The 22,857-nt window shown below is 44.0% G+C and overlaps 1 protein-coding gene across 1 annotated transcript; it reads left to right on the forward strand.

Moving 5' to 3' along the window:
• The first annotated feature begins 1,214 nt into the window (after positions 1–1,214).
• Positions 1,215–20,905, forward strand: ACBD3 (acyl-CoA binding domain containing 3). The gene is made up of 10 exons (XM_029965083.1): positions 1,215–1,230; positions 2,055–2,438; positions 2,607–2,655; positions 10,034–10,177; positions 11,162–11,302; positions 12,036–12,194; positions 13,989–14,163; positions 16,815–17,007; positions 17,690–17,974; positions 18,780–20,905. Exons 1-10 carry the CDS (start codon positions 1,215–1,217, stop codon positions 18,989–18,991), a joined length of 1,758 nt encoding a protein of 585 aa, XP_029820943.1. The 3' UTR covers positions 18,992–20,905.
• The last annotated feature ends 1,952 nt before the right edge of the window (positions 20,906–22,857 follow it).

Raw genomic sequence — 22,857 nt, forward strand, 5'->3', positions numbered from 1 at the left:
GCTCACATGCCTCTTGCACAGTGTAGCAAAGCTGGCACAAGAAGAGAGGCATAGTCTCAGTTTTGCTAAGCATACCAAACATTTGCTACAGGAGACAGCCTGTCAGGAGATAAATCAGTTTTCTGTAATTATTCCCAAAACCAGCTTTTCAGCATCCTGGATTTAGCTTGACCTCCAAACACACAAACTAGGGGCTGCTTGGTTTCAGACCAGTCTCCTACCATGAGGCAGAAACACCTCTGGTTTTAACAGTAAATAAAATGAGAATTTTCTTCCATATGGGTGAAACAGAGCAAATCAATAGGGATCAGTCAGACGTTCAGTTTCTTTTACTCTAAGGATGCATTTTAAGGATAAAGAATTTAGAGTTTCTTAAAGCAGGAATTTTGGATTGAAGTGTAGAATTTATGCCATAAAAAAAATATTTATGAAGTGTTAACTCCTCAAGACGAGCAGGAAATGTGCCAGATCAAACTTTGAAAACAGATATTTCAATACAAGTGATTTTATAAATGAACTATTAAATGTTAGAGTGAAGTTGGATGCTGAAGTGACAGACTTATAAGGCAGGGTGCAGGCTTGTATGAGACAAAATCATCTGTTATGCTGTTAGTCTGGTCCATGAGGTAGCACCAAATGGTCAATACAGAGAACTGTGTGCTCTGGAGAGCTCCAACCATCAAAAGAGGACAGTACACCCCTGTTTTCCAGTCTTTGGCAGGAAAAAAGCAAACAATATGGTGTTACATTTGATCCTCAATAAGAAAAAAATGCTAGTGAAGGAGCTACAAAGGACTTCCAATTAGTTGCAAAATTTCTTTTGAAGCTTAGGTGACTCATCATCTGAATCAAATTCTGCCTCATGTGTTGTAAACAGTGCCCTGTGTGGTCTCTCAAGAAATACTAACTGGAAACTAAGTACTTTACATTTCTTCTCCCTTTCACCTTCCAAAGGCTTCAAAGCGTTTTATAAGTGTGACAATAAAATCTCTTCAACATTCCTGAGAGAGAAACAGATGAATCCAAATCTACCTTGAGCTGTAGATAAACCAGGCAATGTGACAGACTTCAGAGGATAAACCCCAGAAAGGGGCGCAGGATTTGGTGAAGCCTGGGGACAGGAGGGACTCCCCCCCACCAAACCGAGTTTCAGGAGGCTGCAAAGCTGTGCTGTTCTCTTCCTTTGCATTGGCTTCACGAACCACCAGACCGGGATGCGCCGCTTCCCAGGTGCGCAGCCTGCATCTCAGTTTGGGTGAGAAACCTGACCAAAAGCACTCCATGCTAACACAGCCCCTCTCGAAATCCTGCAAGGAGGATTGCTTGTGCTGGGAATAAACCTCCTCAACCACACATGGGAGCAACTCTCTCCCCTTACACAGCACATGATAATAGTAGTATTGTGAGTGGTGTTTCATGGTCACAAGGGAGTGAGCTAATTGCAGATACAGCTCTTGGAGAAGTAATTGCCTTGTGCTCTTTTTTCCCTTCTCTAGCTCATTTCTTTCCTTTCCCGTGTGAGGCCTGAAGCATGATTCCTGGAAGAGGAGGAAGAGAGGTCAGCGACAGACCCCACATCACCTTCTTCTGGAGCAAAAGGATTTCAGTCTGTGACATGACAGGATAACAGAATAATTGGGGTTGGAAGGGACCCCTGGAGATCATCCAGTCCAAACTCCCTGCCAAGGCAGGGTGACCTAGAGCAGGTGATAGGAGCTCATCTAGGTGGGTTGTGAACGTCTCCAGAGAGGGAGACTCCACAACCTCCCTGGGCAGTCTGTCCCAGTGCTCTGCCACCCTCAATGTAAAGAAGTCCTTGTGTTTTAGTTTATGGTTATGTCTCCTTGTCCTGTCGCTGGGCACCACTGAAAAGAGCCTGGTACCGTCCTCCTGGCACCCGCCTTTGAGATATTATATGCATTAATGAGATCCCCTCTCCGTCTTCTCTCAACTAAGCAGGTCCAGCTCCCTCACGAGAGATGCTACAGACCCCTAATCATCTTTCTGGCCCTTCACTGGACCCTCTCCAGTAGCTCCTTGTCTTCCAACTTCAGTTTCTGGCGTACCCTGTAACGCCGTGCGAAACATCATTATCCTCTCTACTCGAGCAGCAAAAAGCGCTGACAAAGTGTCCAGCGGCGGCCCCCCCAGACACTCCTGTCACCCGGGATTCGCAGGGGGCGAAGCTCCCCAAACTGCTGGTGAGGGCAGTGACCCCGAGGGAAGGAGGCGAGTTCACTTCCAGCGCCATTCCCGGGTGCTTCCCGTGGCCCCGGAGCGGGGCCGGGCGGGGCGGGGCCGTGGGCGGTCCCGGAAGATCCGGGTCGGAGGGGACGGGAAGTCGGGACGTGGCCGCCGCAGCGGAGCAGGAGGCGGAGGGCGGGCGGGAGGGCGGCGGAGGGTGGCGGGCCGGTGCTGCAGCTACGGACCGGCTCGAGGTTCTCGGTGGACGGGCTGACGCTGAGCCCCAACGCCGAGGTCCGCACCTGCGAAGCGCGGCCGGCGCAGCGAGCCGGCGCGGGGCGGGGCCGCCGGGCCCCGGTGCTCCCGGCCGCGGAGGCCGGCCCGCGAGCGGCGGAGCAGGCGGCGCTGAGCCTGGAGCCGAGCTGGGGCTCGCGATGGAGGAGCTGTACGGGCTGCTCTGCGCTTCTTCAAAGTGAAGCCCCGCCCCAGCCTGGCCCCACAGCCCCGGCACGGGCCGGGAAGCCACTGGGCCCGGGGCAGCCTTCGGCGCATCGCCCGGCCGACTTGGCGGCGCGCAGGGATCAAGATTAAAGTCTTGATTCTGATTGGCTAATTTCCCCAGGATGCGGAGCCCCGGAGAGCCGCGGGGGGCGGCCCCGGGGGGACTCGGTGTATGCGGGCGAGGGGCGAGCAGCACTCCCGGCGTCGGAGCTGCTCCTGTGGATGCGCTTTTCCTTTGTTCCTCGGGACGCGAAGCGAGGCGGGCGGCGCGCAGAGACCCGGGAAGAGGCTGCCTGGCCGCGGCGGCAGCACTGCCGGGGATTGCAGGCGCCCGACCTAAAAACGGAGCTACAGAGGCCCTTGCTGGTGGCGGGGGAAGGCCAGCTCGCAGACGTGGCGAGGGCGCTCGCTTCTGAGCGCGTGCGATTCGGTGTTGCTGGCAGCCGGCATCCCGGCGGGAGGTGTCGGGCCGTCTCCGCAGGATGCCAACGCCGGGGCTGGCTTTGCTGCTTCAGGACGCGAGGACGTAGTCTTTAGCTGCGGCCGGGGAGGTTTAGGTTGGACATTGGGAAGAATTTCTTTACAGAAACGGTGATTAAACGTTAGAGTGGACTGCCCAGGGAGGTGGTGGAGTCACCCTCCCTGGAGGTGTTTAAGGAAAGACTGGAGGTGGCACTTGATGCCGTGGTCTACTTGACGTGGTGGTGTTCGACCGTAGGTTGGACTCGATGATCTGAGAGGTCTTTTCCGACCTAATTGGTTCTGTTTGCCGTCGTGACTCCCGCAGGCAGCTGTGCCAGGCAGCAGTGAAATACCCAGGGTGTAGACCTGGAGCGTTTTTCCTGGGATTCCCTGTATCCAGGTTTGCATCTGCAGGAAGCCAGAGGTACCTTGCCACTCTTGGTTTCTTCAGGAGAAGAAAATCAGCTGTGTGGTTTAGAGAAGAGCTGTGTTCGCTGTAGCCCTGTGTTCAGCACGTTGAGTGATGTGTCGCTCCAGAGGATTTCAGGCAGCTGCTGCTTCATGTGGGGTGCAGAGCAGGGTGTCCAGCAGCATGCCTGCACTAGGGAAGACAGCTCTGTACTTGGAAAGGTCAGTCTTGCGGCAGTCAGTTGTTAGATGACCTCCCAGAAAGGCTCTCTCTTCTGAGGGGAAGCATTGCTGGCAGGTGGAAACTCTGCTGGAAGGACAAAGTTGTCTGTTTTCTTCACGTTGCTTGAGTTGTTTGGAGCACGTAAGGCTTTAAGCAGTTTCTTGAGCCCTGGTTCTTTGATGCTGTTCTAATGCCCTTCCACAAAGCATTTTATTAGCATGCTAATGTACAGAGATATTACTTTTTTAATCTGTATAAACACCCAGAAGAGATCCTGAAATCTTGATTTTTTTTTTTTTAAATTTATTTCTCCTTTGTATCAGAAGCTGCTACGACTGGTTATCAGGAAGCATTGTACCTTCTATCTCTTTCTTCTTTCTGTAAAACGAGTTGCTTAGAAGAATACTGGTTTTGTTTAATTAGTGTTTGTTCTTAAAACATGATGGAGAAAGAAACATCTCTGCAGCAGCAAATTCCTTGTCTCAGTCAACTGTGGTCTTACTCTGTCTTGGGCTGAATATTCTACTGGAACCTGTATTTAGGGTATAAAAATTACACACCGTGAGTGAATTTATCTGCATTATTGCTATGTAGATAAGCAATACCCTGTATCTATTATATCACATGTTTTAATGGAATTTATGCTCAAGTTTATCTCCTTTTGGGTGGTGAAAAGTCAGTGTAGTGTTACTTGTGTGTAGGTTCCAGTTCCTTGCATTATCTTGTCTCAGCAGTGTTTTTTTTTCGTTGCTCTCCTTTTAATCAAAACTAAATATCAACATGTTTCGACATACTGCTGCTCCTTTTTTAGCCTTCTGCAATTTCTTGTAACTCATGGTTTTCTTTAAAAGAGGAGAATTTTCCACGTTGTACTGAGTTGTCAGACTTTCCAATAAAGACCTTATTTCTCTGTCCTTATGGCTGGAGTAACTCACACAAAGTCATTGCCCATCGTTTCATCTGTAGCTTTTTTCCTGAAAGTGACGTAACACGAGGATTTTTATTTATAGATGTGATGGTGAGTTACAGGAGCTTGTAATACTTGGGTTACTGATTCTGCCAGCTTGTTCTATATCTGCATGGCTCCGAAAATAATTGGTCTCGTTTCCAAATGATTTTCATGCATCCGCTGTCAAAACAACTGTGGGAGTGGGCACGCTTGTTTAGCAGCCTTGTACATGCCAAGGAGCAAATATGGATTCCTCCTGTACTTCAAGTAGCAACATATGAGGCATCTGAAGATTCTCCGATGTTAATAGGTCAAAGCTGAGACCTTGTTCGTCGTCATTCTTCTAAAACTGTGCTGATTTGGAGATAGAGGTGGCTCTGAAAAACTTCCTTGGAATAAACGAGTGACTCGGAGCAGTATTAGTTTGGGAGAATGATGGTATCTGGTTTAACTGTGGTGGTTGGGATGGAAGGATCTTGGGTCGGGATGCCAGAGCAGCCCTGTGTGAGGTCAAAGGGTAAGCAGCAATCTCTAGTTAAGCAGCTTCCTTTCTGCTTCAGTGTGCAGGCGGAGTTATCTGTAACTCATGATACACTTTCTTCCTAGAAAAGTTGAATGCGATCAAAATACTTCGGATTTGCCTGTTACAATGACTGCTGACACTTGCCCGTGGTGGCATATTGCAGGGAACAGAATTGCTCAAAGACAAGACAAGACAGGGAGGGACATAAACAATGTGCAAAATGCAACTGAACTAGGCTAGGATAGTGAAGAGACTCAAGAGCTACTTTATTTTGTCTCTGATAAAGACAGATCTAAAGCAGATCTAAAACACTTGACCCTGTGTCACTTCCACTGTCAGGCCTTAGGCTGTGCAGGAGATGTGCACTACCTTTTTTTAGCATTCATAATGGCTTGTGAAGAAAGCTTTTCAGAAGAACAGAGGCGTAGAAAATAGATGGTAATAGTGTTCCAGTCCATTTTTCTGTGGGAAACCAGAGCCTTCTTTCCCTTATGCACTCTTTTCCTTACTGCTCCGTCGAGCCTAGTGCAGGTCGACCAGTGCTTTGGCTTGCCATTAAGAAGCTGCTCCACTGTGCTGGATCCAGTGTACAGTGGAGAACACAGTCATGTTACAGTCATTGTGTATTTCTTTGTCTCTAGGACTGTCTGTAATTGTGAGCCCTGGGGCAGCTGACAGAGTACAAGTGTCTCTGATGGCTTATTCTGCTCGTTGAGCTGGTACGAGCTATGCCAGTGAAGGCAGCCTGTTCAAGATGTAAGTTGTGTCCTGCAGCAGGAGGCATTGGCTTGCATAATTCTGCCAGCAAATATCTTCCAGGATCAGCCTGGCGTTGTTGTTTTCCACATCCTGTCATTGAAATACCATTGCACCCAACCTTCAATATATGACAGTCCCTGAAGTGTTCATGCACTGTCCAAAGTGATTTGCAGTGCAACACATCTGAGTAGACAGTACACAAACCATATCATTTTGGTATCTAAAAGCTTTCCTGGAATGTTAAGTACTCCAATTTTCTTTGACTGCTCAAGTTATTTCCTCTTATCCTAACAAGAATGCATTTTCAACCTCAGCAGAACATCATTCTGAATTAATTGTTTGACCTCTTTTTTGAGCACTAATTTGATGGCATGATTGTAATTCGTAAGTGAAGTAGGCTTTTTTTTCAAGATATGAAAACCTCTATAACTTATCTACATTTGTGAAGTTGAGCTTTGATCATGTTTAATTGGAAGGGCTGGTTGGTAATTCTTCTGGTGAGGCAGAACACCTTTAGGAGAGGAGAATTAGGAGTATAAGAGCGTACTGGGATCTGCAGTAGCAGTTCAGTCCTCACACTTCTCAGTTTTGGTCTTGCTCATTAAAACTTTGCAAGTGAATAGAATTAACATATGTTACTTCTGCTTTTAAGAGCTGAGGTGAAAAATCACATTTCACAAACTTTTCTAGCTTCTTTTAGATGACTCAACCTAATGCCATCCCACAGAAATTAAGTATTTAGAGTGGGTAAAGTTGGAGAAGAAGGTGCAGCACGTTGTGCCATGTTTCTTACAGGGGGGAAAAAAATCAGAATTTACACACGAGTAACAGTGTCTTGCACAATACAGTCTCTTAAGCATAGTTCTTAAATTCCTTTGAGTCTAAATTTGTGGGCTTTTGTCAATTCATGTCAATAATACAGTGCCACGTAGTGGCATAAGCCCCTGTTACCAGCCTGTCACTACTATAGCAGCTTCATCTTTCTGTTGTGTTTGCAGGCTGAGCCTCTCTCAGGACCTCTTGGGTCAGGCATACCGGTGGCGTAGGGAGCGTTGTGTAGTTGCTGTATTACTGCTGTGCACACACATCCTTTGGATTTCTCAGTGTGTTCCCTAGAGCTTCAGCTTCCTGACAGCTGTGTTAGGTGTGTGGGTAATGCCTACTTAAGTGGTACGTTCACGGATGCTTGAATAGATTTGGCAGTTCTACTTGTCTGGACACACTAATGCACTTTTTGGCGTATTCGACTCTGCAGATGAGTTCAGGTCCTCTGGTTCAGTTAAACAGCAACAATTCCAAATCTTCAGGATGATTATGCAGTGTGGTTCATGCTGAAGAATTCAACTGAAAAATAAGTAGTGTACAACTTCACTGTCTGACTAGCTCCAAGTGTTTTCCTGATAATTTGCTTCTAATCTGCATTATCTACAAGTCACTGAATGCCTCTCATACTTTTCTCATCCGTCTGTTTTCCTCTCTTATTTAACTTGTTTGTTGTTCTTCCCTTGGGTCACCATTCTTCGTAAATGCAGATTTTGGCTTCTCTCAGTAATTAGGGCATGAGGTCTGACTTCTCTGTTCTGTGAAAATGCAGATGTGCTGTGCATAGCATGGGAAATGATGGGGTTTTTTTCACTCTAATTCTCTTCAGAAGTGAGTTCAAATACTGATGAAGTTATCTGGCTTAGGCAGCAGTCTAGTACATCAAATAGGTATGTTTTTTGGCAGACAGCTGTAGGTACACAGGTTGTCCAAGGTAAACTATGCTGTAGGGACCCCTTGAGAATCATACTTTGCTCAAAAGTCTGGCAAAATTTCAGTTTAGTGCCCTTGTCAATTGACATGCTTTTAGCACAGTGCCCCAGGATATTAAGTATTATTTCAAAGCGCGTGCTGTTTATTGAGGCCAATGGAAGTGCTTGTTACCTAATGAGTAAATTCCGAGTTAAATATGAAGTGTGAAGAATTGAGGAAAAGCCAAAGGGCTCTTTGGGAGGCCTGAGAGCAGGAGACCCAAGACCCATGGAGAGAGCTTACCAGCATGTAGTGATTTGCATCTCTTAAGGATCATAGACTTGGGGTGGGAAGGGACTGCTGGGGGTTGTCAGGTTTAGCCCTCCTGTTTCAGATCAGGCTTTGTGGAACTGTTTCCATTTGGGTCTTGAATATCTGCTGTCATGGAGACTTAAAAACTCTGGACAGTGGGTTCCGATGCTTGATCACTCTCAGTTAAAAATCAAAACAAAATATTAAAAAAAAACCAAAAACAAAAACAACAACAACAAAACCAAAACAACCAAACAGAAAACCCCAACAAAAATGCTTAAGTGGCATTTCCTATATTTCGGTTTGTGTCAGCTGCCTCTTGTCCTTTCACTGTGTACCACTGAGTAGACTCTGGTTCAGTTTTTATATCCCCCCTTCTCCACTAGATATAACTGGAGATATCTCTCCAGCTATTTTTGGAAATAGATATTTTTGTGGAGAAAGGCTTCTGTTTTTGAGGCTGGAAGCTATATTTGCTGTAAGGTTGTGGGACACTGGAACAAGAGCAAATACTTCAGATTCTGCAAGAGTGATGTGGACCTCTAGGAATTGATAATAAGTAACTAAATATTTGCCTTCCTAATCCTTTGATTCTGGCTTCAAAACAAATGGCATACATGTTCCTTGTGATGTTTTAACTGAGTAAGTCCAATAACGTACTGAACTTTCTCTGTCAGAAATAGAGCTTCTTGCTGTGACCTGCACACACTTTCCCTCTGGGATTGTTTCTGATTTCCAGAAGTATGTGTTCTCAGTTTCTTGATAAGCTGTAAGTAGAGGTATTTTCCATCCTGTCTTGTTCTAAGATTTGCTTTGTTTCCTGTTCATGCCTCTGTTCACAAGCATCAGCCAAGCAATTTTGCAATACGTGTCAGCTCTGAAATTTAGGTGTGGACTGTTCAGTTTGGGGCTGTAAACAACTTGCTCCAAAGGAGAACTGGAAACTAGTGGCAGCTCTGCCTCCAGCTCCTGACTACCCAGAGAGCACTACAGTCATGAAGTGACTATCGCTTACCTCTGGTAATAGCTTCCTCATTTCAGCCCTGCCAAAAGGAGATGATGCTTATTTATTTGTTTTCCTGTTCAAGACAAATGTCTTTTCTTAATGAGCAGTGTAGCTGCATATAGCAGTGCTGTTTCTGTGATTTGTTTTGACAGTTTAAATGTGCTGAGATAAATCCTAGCTGACTAATTCATATATCATTTTTAAATCAATGCCAGACTCTTCTTACCTGTGAATGTGCAGCGGGATCTAACCCGGAATGCTTCAGAAGGAGTTGGTATGGAGCCACTGGAATACGTTCAGGCTTATGTTGCCTTATTCTTACATCCAGAGCTCTCTGTACGTGTTGATGCTGATGGAGTCATCTCTAAGGTTTTTCATTGTGATGGGCTATTCCAGCTGCCTTGGCAAAGCACAGCAATCAAATTCCCTCAAGGAGAACTTTCCTTAAGTCTGATTTTTTGTCTGTGTAGTTTTCCTTGCCTTCCACCTTGGTTGTTCTGCTTTCATTGGTGTGAAGAGCAAAAGGAGAGCAATCTATAAAGTTAACATCACATCGTTCTTTGTGGAAAATCCTTCCTATCCACACTAGAGGAGACTTGGCTGACACACTTGAATTCAGTTGGGGTTTTTAAATGTTTCAGAGATGTAGATCTATATGGTACAATGTTCAACAAATTAACATAAGTATTTGTGGTAACTTATTAGCTAAGATTGGCTGTAGATAGTATGATGAAAACATGTAGATAGCATGAGGAAAAACATTTCACAATGAAGTTTTAGCAGCTGAAATGGATGTGTTTCTTCTAGACAGATCTATATTTTATTTGAATAGAGCTGTCGTAATTTGTCTAACCTTTTGTGACTTATTCTTTTTTTATGGAGAAAATTATAGTAATGGTTATACAAAATCCTCTTTCCTATCCTGTGTTTAATTAATTAATCACAACAGTGAAATTTTCTTTTTTTTCCTACAGAAAAAGATGGTAAAGCCTTTCATCCAACCTATGAAGAAAAGCTCAAACTTGTGGCACTGCACAAGCAGGTTCTGCTGGGACCTTACAACCCTGACACTTGCCCTGAAGTTGGATTCTTTGATGTGCTGGGGAATGATAGAAGGTAAAAGGGCTGGTGCTTTTGTTGGTTTTAACTCTGCATTTCCTGTCTGAAGATAACATCATCCAATTTCTGCAAGAAGAGTACAAGTATGTGGGTTATCTCAGTGTGTGTGTGTGCTAATGGAAAGTGCAAGTGGCCTCTTCAAATACATCTTAGAATTCTTGAGTCACAGTTGAGTACAGGAACTAACAGATGGGTTTTTTCAGCCGCATTAGGAGATGCTGCTGTGCAGACAGTCCAGTTCCTCATAGCAGTTTAAGGCTGCATTAAAGTGCAGGCCCATGTTTCGTCCTAACTCCATGCCAGGGTTACAGCAGGCCAAGCCTTTTGCCAGTGGTAGAAGCATTCACCATAGCTTGTCCTAATACCAAAGATAATTTCTGAAATTAGACACCTGATGCATTCACACTGAGTAAATTTTTTATGAGATCTGGGCAGTCTCAGGTGTGTCTCTGGTATTGCTTGCAGTTCGGGCTGCACTCCTCATGTTCATTGTTGCTATTTCTCCTGTGAAGGCAATGTGCAACACAGCAGTGGCTTCTCTGAGCTGGACCCAGTGCACTGCTTTTGGACAAATGGGTATAGCTTTCCTTAGGAATAACCAAGCTGTTGCTTTTAACTAACTGGAGCGCTGTAATCAATAGTTGTTACCATGTTTGTTCGTTCAGGAAAGTGTATACTTTTTTTTCCACAAACTAGAGTGCAAGAAGGGTAAAAAAATACATCAGATTCACTTGTAGCTGGGAAGTTTTTTGACATAGTTCAGAATTCAAGGTAAGAACTGAGTCAGTCTGTTTGAAAGAGTTGTTCTGATGCAGGCAGTGCTGTCTTTGGGGAAAAGTTGTTGGTTCTCTGAAACTGCATATGATCAAGTTTGGTCCCTGGTCTTCCAACTTCTTTTTCTTTGCTGTGTTCTCAGTTCACTAATGATGTGAAAAGAGTTGAGTCTTGTGTTATTTCAGGTGATTTCTCTCTTTTTCTCAGGAAGGAATGGGCTGCTCTTGGAAACATGTCAAAGCAAAAAGCTATGACAGAATTTGTCAAGCTCCTACATAGGTGCTGCCACTTGTTTTCAACGTATGTCACTTCCCACAAGATAGAGAAAGAAGAACAAGAAAAGAGAAGGTAACATTTGAGTGCTTTGGTGTTGGTGTATATTGTGTAACTCTTGACCTGCGGAGAGTATCACAGCTGGCCTAGGCTGAAGTTATCTTAGGAAGATAAATACTTGAAGTTTAGGTGGCCGTGGTGCCATTTGATCTCTTTAAGCCTTTTTACTTTGTCAGAAATGAATGATTGTTTCTGAGATGAAGACAGCTAAAATATAAGGAATTATAAAAATTTTGCTGATACTATCATCTGCTTAAGTAGAGATGCTTCACAAAATGTCTGTCCCAGTTTCTGTGGACTAAATTGTTAGATGTTTTAAACTCCTAGTATGGGTTAGCAACTTGACAAAGGCTGTCTTATTATTGCTTACATGTCATGTGGTTGTTAAACTATAGTATCCACATCATTATTCAACATGTGTTAAAGCTTGGAAGATGTGTTTATAAGGTTTTCGGGCAATTTTTTCTACTGCCCTCTGCTACAGATAGCATAGTAACAGGTTAGCATGAATATCAAATTGTGACACAGGATTTACACCTGTCATGCTGCTGAGCACAGTAAAACTGTACAATAATGTGTTTTCTTCATGTGTCCGATAAGACGCTTCTCCAGGCCAGTTTAAGTGGGAGGAGATCATACTGCCCAAAAAGCCTTATTGGGCAGGCAAAAAGCAGGCTACAGCATGTTGAAAATAACTCATCCTAGGACTGTAGGAATGCTGAAATAGCTTATTGAGTGGATGTTGCAGAAGAGAAGAGGAAGAACGAAGGCGGCGTGAAGAGGAGGAGCGCGAGCGTTTACAAAAAGAAGAAGAAAAGCGTAGGCGAGAAGAAGAGGAAAGACTGAGAAGGGAAGAAGAGGAGAGGAGGAGAATAGAGGAGGAACGACTTCGGATGGAACAACAGAAGTGAGTAGCAGAAGCAAACAACACTTAAAAGAAAATAACTGCATTGCACTTGAGACGATTGTATCTGTTTAAATGGTTCTGCTAAAGGTCAGAGTACTCGAGCCTGGCAGTAACATTTGCATCCTTAGTTAAGAGGGACAGGGTTTGCAGAAAAAAATTATCCTAACATGTTATTGTATGCAGCTTTCTCAGATGAAAGTGCCAGAGAAGCTTTGTTTAAAGAGAAGCTCTGGAGGTTTTGGGGTTCAAGGGCTGAACGTCATGAAAACTTGTGGTTCTGCTTCTTAAATGATTAATGTTACATTCAGCTGAGTAGAGCTGTGTCCAGCTGCAAGTGTTGTTTGAACTGTGACTTGAAAGTTTCTTAACTTGTCACAGAAGGCAGAGCCTTGAAAATCGGATAACTGCAGTTCAGGGGAGTACAGAATTCACATTCAAATGCACTTAATCACTGTTTGTAGCCTGAATTAAATTGTTTACTTGGAATATAAGCTCTAGTTGTATTTCATTGTTCCCATCCCTAAATGTGGATCTGGCTTTGCACATGTAATATTTAAGGGAGCAGTAAAGCTGTTCCACATCAGTCAACAGTCATTTTCCATAATAAAAATGTCTTCGCAGGGGGTGTCTCTGAAGTAGATCCTGTACTTGCTATGTAGTGGGTTTGAGAAGGGAGCAAATAATTAATCCACAAGTTGTACTGTTGGTGTAACATGGTGAGAGCCAGAAGAGTGTAAAAGAGAGACATAGATTAACAGATCTAATAAAAGTGTTGCACAATGCTAAGTAACAAGAAGTGTGGTATGCCTTGAAGCTAAGAGGGATTTTTACAGGAATAAGAGTTGTGTATTAAGTGGTTGTAGAAGGTTACAGAGACAAAGAATTCAGACAGAAAAGGAATGTTGATACTTATGTACCGACCAAGTGTATCTAAACTGGTCACAGTTTGCTGAAAAGTATTAAATCTTGCTCTTTAGGACGAAAAATGAGTGGGAAGGAAAAAATTACTTCTGCATTTGTGTAATACTTCTTTCTTCCTCCGAAACATTGATAGCTGGTTACTGATGGATGTAACATGTGAGACTAACCCTGGATCTAGCTAGTAGTTTACTCTATAGTTTCTATTAATCTTTTGGGGAGAGGATCAAAACTGAGTCTGCACATAAGTTACCCATGTGTTCCTGAAGTTTCAGCAGTTGAGTTTACTGGAGGTGCAGGTGCCCTAGCTGGCAGCATTATTTTTTTTTTTTGTTCCTGAATTAGTCCACTGTCAGTCATGTTTTTCGTACCTGTTTGCATACTGGCCAGGGAAATTAAGATAGTCATGTGGTATGTTTTTCTTAGACTTACCGAAAAGCATTGGCATGCTGTACCACAGCAGTTTTGTTCTTATCAGTATTTGTAGGTCTGCTAGAAGGATGTTTTCTGGAAGAGCCACATGTGAATTTTTTCCTTTGCTTGATGGAGAAATTTAGCCATGCATTTTTTGTAGCCTTACCTCTTTATCAGACTACAGATTTAGAATTATGTAAGAGGTCTTGTTGTTTTAACGTTTGATGTTTCCAAACATTGGGTAGAAATTGTTGCTTCCTTCTGTATATTCTCAGCATATTTTTTAGGCAAATTCACATTTGCATTAGATCTGGGCACTGCTCTACTATGTAGATTTATTTTAATTGGGTTTTGCAGGAACAGAATTAACTGTCTTTGAGGCCACTTAAGTCATTTAAATACAGGGATTTCCCCAATACCCTCAGCTGCTTGTAATCTGCTACTCTCCTCCCACCAATCCAGGCAGCAGATAATGGCAGCTCTGAACTCCCAGACTGCCATTCAGTTCCAGCAGTATGCAGCCCAGCAGTATCCGGGCAACTATGAGCAGCAGCAGATCCTGATTCGGCAGCTCCAGGAACAGCATTATCAGCAGTACATGCAGCAGTTGTATCAAGTCCAGCTCGCACAGCAACAGGTATGGCTGACCAGCCGAGAAACTTGGATTTTGTGTCCCAGGCTGTCACTGGGAGGTGTTGCCTTGACTGCTGTTATCTCCTTGAAAAGATAATTGCTGCGAGGAGAGCTACTGTGCTAGTGAGTAATGCTGCTTCAGATTCAAACACCAAAGCCCCTTTATTTGATCTTTTCGAGTAGTTTCCTGAAGCAGCTGTTAATTAAGAAAATTCTAAGCAGTCTTTACTAATGACTTGGTCCGATATTATTATTATTATTATTGGAGACCAAATGTGAAACGCTCTGCTGCAGCATCAGTGGTGTGTGTGTAATTTAATGGGGGTACATACCAGTGCATCTGAGCATGAACAGACCTACTCAGGTGACTCTCCCTGTAGGTATGAAGATCTGTGCAGAGCAGCAGGCTTTGTTCAGCCCTGTGTTTCCAGCTGAGCATGCAGCACTAATGCTTCACTACTGGGTTTGAGATTGCTCCTCCCTGCCAGTTTCAGCTCTCCTGACTTCTCTCTCCTTTTGCATCTCTTGTCTGACATCAGTGTCTGATGAAGTTGCTTGCCTGCAATAAGCTGCTTGTGAGTTGGGTGGGAGGACTGACTGTAACTGCCAGCCTGAGGTCTATTCTTGAGCTCAGGACTTAAAATACAGTAATTAATTTCCTGTTAAGTCATTTGCATTTTGTTGAGGCTGATACCCTCAGCAAAGAAATGTTCAAGGAAGGAAGCCATGTGAACCTCATGAAGTTCAACAAGGCCCTGCACCTGGGTCAGCTCAAGGCACTCTCCATTATCAGTACAGACTTGGGGGTGAATGGATTGAGAGCAGTCCTGCAGAGATGGGCTGGTGAATGAAACACTGGATATGAACTGGCAATGCAGTTCATATCCAGAACTTAATTGCAGCCCAGAAAGCAAATCATATCCTGGTATGCATAAAAACAAATGTGATTAGAAGGTTGAGGGACAGAGATGATTCTCCCCGCTCTATTCTGCTCGCATGAGACCCCCACTCTGGAATGCTGCATCCAGCTCTGGGGTCTCTGACATAAGAAGAACATGGACCTGTTGGAGCAGGTCAAGAGGAGGGCCAAGAAGATGCTCAGAGGGCTGAAGTGCCTCTGCTGAGGAGACAGGCTGAGATAGCTGGGGTTGTTCAGCCTGGAGAAGGGAAGGCTCTGGGAAAACCTCATTGCAGGCTTTCAGTGTCTAAAGGGGCTTATTAGAAACATGAAAAAAGACCTTTTTACCAGGGTCTGTAGTGACACGACAAGGGGCAAAGGTTTTGGTCTGAGAGAGTGTAGGTCTAGATTGAACATAAGGCAGAATTTATATTTTTTTACGGTGTGGGTGGTCAGACACTGGCATAGGTTGCCCAGAGGAGCTGTGGGAGGCCTGTCCTTGGAACTGTTAAGGGCCAGGTTTGATGGAGCTTTGAGCAGCCTGATCTAGTGGAAGGTGTCCCTTCCCATGGCAGTGTGTTTGGAACTAGATGATCTTTAAAGCTCCCTTCTAAGCCAAACCATGATTTGATGGAGTTCAAGTGGTATAGAAAGGGCAGAGAGTCTCTGCCCTGTTCTAGTTGCTTTTGAAGATTAATGAGCCCTTGGTACCAATGCTTTGGTGTCATAGTGGTAAGCAAAAGCTACAGTTTCATCAGACTTGGGCTTGATGTCTTCTGTAGTTGATGCTGCTCCCTTGAGACTGAGGTGTAGGAGAAGCTCCTGCCAGATTTTTCCAGTGCTGTTAGCACTGCTCCTTTAGATCATGGCTGGCTGCCTTCTACGCACAGAAGACCTAATGCCCTCCAAAACCCAGGCAAAACCAGCCTTTCCTTTATAATGGCTTACAAAATAATCCTACCAGGCAATGAAGCTGATCTTTCAAATCTCCACTTGGGCAACTCATGCAGAGGAAAACATGAAAAAGAAGCATGTAACAGAGCTAAAATTATCTAATTCAAGTCTGGACTCCCCTGAAGACTCACATAGCTTCCATAACACTTCCAAGGAATGCTTTCTGTGTGGATGCCTGTGACTCAGCTGCATTGGGATCTGTTGGTGCAGTTACAAAGTGCTGTTCTCCCATGGTGGCTCACAGATCGGCTTGTGATGCAGTTAGTTTTGGAAAGGCTGTGTGCAATAAGGTTTTAGGAAAGTTCTCACCACTTTCTCTCAGTGATGTAGTAGAACTGCTGTAGTAGAAAGTGGATCTGGACAGCATCTGTACAAGTGCTCAGATTTTAAATTTAACTAATGTTTGACTGTATTGTCTTCATACTCCTGCAGGATACCTATAATCCATTTGTTCATCAAAATCTCATTGTTATTATTAGGAATATATGTTATAGGAATGCAGAACTTCCACAGTTTCGTGCAGGAGTTTATTGTGTGTACCCTAATTAATTTGATTTTTTTTTTTTTTTTGTTCAGATTGTATCCACCAGTCTAGAACAAAGTGGCTTCGCTTCCCTTGATAAAAAGTAGATGTTATTCTCACTGGTTAATGTGTGCTGCTTCTATCTTTTGAGTCAAGCCCCCTTGTGGGGTGCAGGGGGAGATTTTTTCTTTAAAGTTGTCTTTACACCTTCCAGCAGAAGGTATAAAACTGACATCTTGTGAGGGTTTGGCTTTCCTTGACTTAATTTCTGTCATTTTAGGCAGCCTTACAAAAGCAGCAGGAGGCAGTGGTGGCAGCAACAGGAGCACCTCTGACTACTGCATCCAAGGTGAATACACCTGCCCCAGGGGACACCCCATCTATTAATGGGCAGGCCAGTGCACACGCAGACAGCCCTGAAAAAGAGTTGGATCCAGAGGCTTTGGAAGAAGCACTGGAAAATGGACCAAAAGGTAGGACTAGCTAGACTTCTTAATTAAAAATAAATAGCAAAAGCCCTTCTTATGATTCAGATGTCTTAAGACATGATGGTTACTGTGGTTCTTTGCTTGGCTTCATTGGGCTATGGAAAAGCTAGGTTTGATTCCTGGGTTTGCTGTCTCTCAATGCAGAGCAATATTGTATAGGCAAAACAGCTCTGGGAGGGGAGGGGAAGAGGAAGCAACAAAAGTATTTCAGCAGAGCCGATGGGATCCAGAACCTCCTTTCACTCTGAACTTGAAGGAAAGGAGCATAAAAGTTCTAGAACAAAAGCTGTTCTGGGCAGAAATATGTTCAATCTTATGTGAACTCAGGTTAAAACTGATTAAAGATCCTTTCAGTGAAGGGTTCTGTGCAGTATAAACCCGTCACCTGTGGCAGTACATCTGTCTTCTGAGTCTTTTCTGTCTAAGCACTGTTGGTTTAAATGTGACTGATGGGGGAACTGGTAGCATTTAGAAGTTTTATAACTAAATTTGCACTGCATTTCATACATGTTTTCAGTGTTGAAACCTGCTTCTTCAGTTAAAAAAAATTACTTGGAAGCAAATCTGATGCTTGTGGTCCTCAAATGCTCTCAAGGCACACTTAAGTATCCAGCATAAATAACTGAAAAAAAACCCCTAACTGGAGTATTTCCTCCCATCTCTGCAGATTCTGTTCCAGTGATAGCTGCCCCATCAATGTGGACACGACCCCAGATAAAAGACTTCAAGGAAAAAATCCGTCAGGATGCAGACTCTGTGATCACAGTGGGCCGAGGAGAAGTGGTTACAGTCAGAGTACCAACTCATGAAGAGGGGTCTTACCTCTTTTGGGAGTTTGCTACAGACAATTATGACATTGGTTTTGGGGTGTATTTTGAATGGACAGACTCCCCTAATACTGCAGTCAGTGTGCATGTCAGCGAATCCAGTGATGATGAGGAGGAAGAGGAAGGTAAGCATGCTGATTTATATAAGCTGTCACAGTTTGCTGTGAGGGAAAACCCCAGCTGATTGTCTTGTGTAATTTCCTGGCTTCCCTGGCTTACATTTAGCTGGAATCATGCTTTCAATTTTGAACAGGAAGTGCAGTTCTGAAAGTACCTTCAGTCACCTCCTTTGATCAGAGATAGGTTCAAGGAGTTGAGTCTGGGGAAATCCTTTTCCTAAGTCAACTACTCAGTAAGCTAGACTGAAGAAACCTGTGCCATAATAAAGCACAGTGGATGTGCACGCTGAAAACCTTAAGAAAAATCCTGCCCTTGAGGCTTCAGCAAAACAGTTTCAAAGAGCAATACTGTCAGTGGCTGGGACACAAGTCACAGCCTTTGCCTGCAGGGGAGTCTAGCAAACCATCACAAAAAGTGTTTTGCAGTGAGCATGTGATTTGCTTAGAAGGAGCTGCCCTGATATAGGAAGCAGTGGCTTTCTGGGAATTACTACTAACTAATCTCTAGTAGTAAGTATGTCAGGTCAGTAGCAGACAGTGTGGGGTAATGTGTTACTGAAAACTAGAGCTTGGCATCTCTACAAACTGACCCAGCTTTCCTGGAGAGGTGGATGTGGTGAGTTTTAATATCAAGCTGTATAAATTACAGTAAAGTGATCGTGCTTACTGTTCCTCCTGCTTCTGGGTGCTTTAGCCACAGCCTTGGTTTGAATCCCTTTAACAAAGGGTGCCTTGTCCACTGTAGATCAGTCTGACTTTCTCTCGTAAAGCATCCACCCATGTTAACTGACACCCTTCTTTTCTCTTGTAGAAAATACTAGCAGTGAAGAAAAAGCCAAAAAGAATGCCAACAAGCCTCAGCTAGATGAAATAGTGCCTGTGTACAGACGAGACTGTCATGAAGAAGTGTATGCTGGCAGCCACCAGTACCCAGGGAGAGGAGTTTATCTTCTTAAATTTGACAACTCCTACTCTCTATGGAGGTCAAAAACAGTTTACTACAGAGTTTATTATACTAGATAAAGGTGTGGCTGTGTCTGAGGCTGGGCTGTGCAGAAGATGTCATTTTATTTGGAATTTTCTTCAAGCATAATGGATCCTTTTGAGTCTGTGTTTTATCCTGTCTGTATCTGTATGGTTTGTGTGAACTTTTAACAAGTAGACACTGGGATCTTCCTGCTCCATGACACTAATGCATATTGCATTGGGCTTAACACAGGATCTCCCTAACCTATTTGGGGATTGGAGTTAACCAATGGAAGTCATTGGCTCCAGTGCTAAGGTCACATCAGTTGCATTTGTTAGAGTCTCATGAAAAAGGGGGAGGGAGTTGCTGGTTCACTGGCTGGGTGATCTGATGTTTCCAGGTCTGGATGCTTTGAATAACTTGTTAACGGTTAATTTAAAGGTCCCATCAATAACTGGTAGATTTGGATGCAGTTTGCTGTGTAGCAAGTTTCTCTTAACTGTAATTGAATGTCAGATTTTTTTTACACCATTAAAACTTGAAACTTTAAGTTGATGCAGTTTAGAAACAAGTTGTCTCACTTCTGTCCTCATCAAAGAAACATTCAGTTCCTTAAACCAGTGTAGTGTCTAAGACAAGGATGATCAGCGTTCTGAGAGTACAGCAAATAACCTCTTCTGAAGGTGTAAACTGAACGACAATTAAAAGTGTATGTTACAAGAAGAACCTTAATCTCTGCCCCACTGCTAACTCTAAAATAAAAAAAGTCATTTTTGATGCAATTGGCTTAGAACCAAGGGCACAAACTGTTTCTGAGTTTGATGGGTTTTTAGTGGGTAGACTTTAAGAAAAAGAAGTCTACAGGCTTGAAACCAGTTTTCTGCACAGCTCTCTGGTTTGTTTTTGTAAGACCTGAATAAGCACGCTGTGCATCTGAAGAGCAGTAAGTCACTTTGATAAAGTATAGGAGTTAATGTTGCACTAATTGCAGAAATCACTGCCACTCCACTTTAGTCTGAACTGGTGATACTGGGGTGTGAACTTTCTGCTTTAATTTGTAACTGTCAGCAGAAAGGCAGAGTGCACATACAGATACTTAACGTAGCTTTAATCTCAGTTTCATATGGTTTGGTTGGGGCATTTTGTATTTTGTACAGTGAAAAAAAATGCAGGTGGCTACTTGGCTTGAGGCTGCAGTAAGAATCCACACCCCCCGGGGCCCAGGGGTGATGTGTTGCAATAATGACTTGTGCAAGTGCTCTCTGCATGGGTAATGCACTTTGTTGCTGAAAGGAAAGGGTTACTTTGGGTCTCAGATCAGCTCTTGCAGTAAGACTTCCATTGATTAGCTGCAGCATGTGCAGTTTCACGGCAAATGATGTTGAGTTTGCGGGATTTGTTTGAATAATCAGTTTGTACATACATGATACTTTTACTTTTCTCATACCAACCGTGGAGATACTTCTCCTAGAGTGCTTAACTTGTCATCTTGCTTTTGGTTCAGCAACACCGTACCAGCTTATAGCTAGTTAGTGCTGCTTTATCCAAAAACACTGTACAATGTTCTGCTCTTGTGTACATACAGTATATAAACCATGACTTTAGAAAGTACCTTGCTTTTAAAGGAAACTGTATTTAATGTAAAAAAACCCACAAAAAAAAGAAACAAAAAAAAACCAAACAAACACCTTTTAAAAAGGCAGGCACTAATATATTTCTTCTGGTCTTCAATTTACATTTTTTTTGTCCATACAAAAATGTTACAACTTTTTCCTATAAGAATATTTGTTCTTGGGAGCGGTGTTTGTCGCTTTAAATGGCAGCACTTACTGTCATGTGTTGGATGTTAGAACTTTTACGTTTTCAGACTTTTTTTTATTGCCTCTGGCTGTTGATTAGTACAGTACAAGTGCGATTTCAAGATACCTTGAGATAGTATTTAATCCTAATTAAAAGACATTTATCTGTAATGCTGTTGGCTTTTTATTAATTTGCAAATCTTGGCATTGCTGTTTATGGCTACTGAGCTAAGATAAGCTTGTCACCTTCCCCCTCATTTTTAAAGGCTCAGTACCCTGCTCCCACTGTGGTCTTAGCAGCCAAATTGCTTGGGCCAAAGGCTCTGCACAAGAATGTCTCTGGCTCGCTGGACGAGGCCATCTGTCAGTGTTGGAAGAGCCCAGCTTGAACTGCATCATCGCTTTGGTTTTTGAATGGGTAGCAGGAGGGGTTGGATGTGGGCAGCTAGAACCTGTAAGCTCTCTTTCTGCCGAGAAGAAAAGCGCCTGCCTTTCCCCCTGAGGCTTAATGAACCCAGACCCCGAGGGCAGCAGGGGCTGGGGGAGTTGTCCTGAGAAGCCTTTGGCCCGAAGGGCAAGAGACAGGCAGGACCATTTACAGTTTAGACTGAACAGGAAGAAAAGCAAGGACCTAGAGGCAAAAAGGCAAGTTATTCCAAGGTTTCTGTTGGCCAAAATCACCCTTTACTGCTTACCTGCTGCTGGTAAGTAGCTTATCCTAGATCTGAGGCTGCAAGTAGGTTGTGCACTAGTTTGGTCCATGGCCCCGTCTGCCCCTGTAGACGGCAGCCTCTCAAGCTGGTGCTCTCAGATTTCACCTGAGGAGCAGAAATCTCTTCAGAGAGAACAAAACAAGTGCTGTGCTGTGAGAGGCAAGATGCTGAGAAGTTCAATGTACCGTAGTCTGAGTTTGTTACAAGCTCATTTCACGTGAAATGTGCAACTGCATTGAAAACTGAAGTAATTACAGCAGCAAGCCTACCCCAGTTGGGCCTATTTTACCTGTCTCATGCATGTATAAATTCCCCTTTCTCCAATTAAAAGTGAAGCACTGTGCTCCTTGCAGCTCACTCAAGGCAGCTCTCTTCCACAAGAGAGTTATCATAAACACTTTCTGAAAAGAACTGAGTCACTGCCAGTAACTCCAGGTGGTGCAACATAAACGGGTTCACAGAGCTCTGTTCCAGATACGCTGGTCCTTTGAGGAAAGCTAAACAATCCGAGGGACAAGCCATTGTTAGAAATGATGTTGTTCTCAAAAGCACCATCAACATGGATGTTCCTTCTGCAGTTTCTTTGAGGCAGTTGTGTAGGAGACAGCAAGGCACGGTCTTCCTTGACTGTGCTGTCCCAGAAGGGTAAGCAGTTGCAATTGAAACAACTTGCTAATTAAACCACTTTGCTGCCCTGTGAAATTATCCTCACCTATCCTCTTTGCTCTCCTTCCCACACCTTGGCTTTTAGCACTTTCTGCCTTGTACTTTGCTTTCTAAGTCACAGATTAGACACCGATTTAGAGCAGCTGGATGCAACCTTTGAGGTAACTGTAATGGGCAGGGTTCAGCCATTTAACCTCCTACTTACGCTGTTGCTTTAGGAGGAGTAAGAGTGGGCTGCACAGGCCTGTTAAAAGTACAAAGCAGCAAAGTAGTTGCCCTTCACCCAAGTGCTAGCTGAGCTCCAGGCTGACAGCTCAAGCCTTATTAATCCAAAGGAGAAATGTGAAGGCTGTTTTCTGGCTGCTGGATGCTCTCTAGCACCAGATCCTGAGATTCCCATCCTTTTCTTTCCACCTCCTATTATGTTCCCACTGAAAAGACTGTAGAGGAAGCTGGAAGAAGCCCACTTGAGATCTCTAATCCCTCCCAGCCTGCTTGACTCATGTTCCTGTACTCTGGATTTAGGCCCTGTCACTCCTGCCCTTCGTTGAGCTCCTCTGCCATGTTTGACTGCCTCATTCACACACTGTGGGGACTTGGCCAGCACCTTCCACATGGCACTGCTCAAAGGTGCCCGATAGAGCAAGAGCCCAGTGAACATGCATGTACCCCCAGGATACATGGAAATTACAGTTTCTCTCTTGCAAACTGCTATTTCTGCTCTGATCTCCTCTGTTCCACTTC

This window comes from Manacus vitellinus, unplaced genomic scaffold (assembly GCF_001715985.3).
Source record: "Manacus vitellinus isolate BGI_N305 unplaced genomic scaffold, ASM171598v3 scaffold_8_pilon, whole genome shotgun sequence".
Lineage (NCBI taxonomy): Eukaryota > Metazoa > Chordata > Aves > Passeriformes > Pipridae > Manacus > Manacus vitellinus.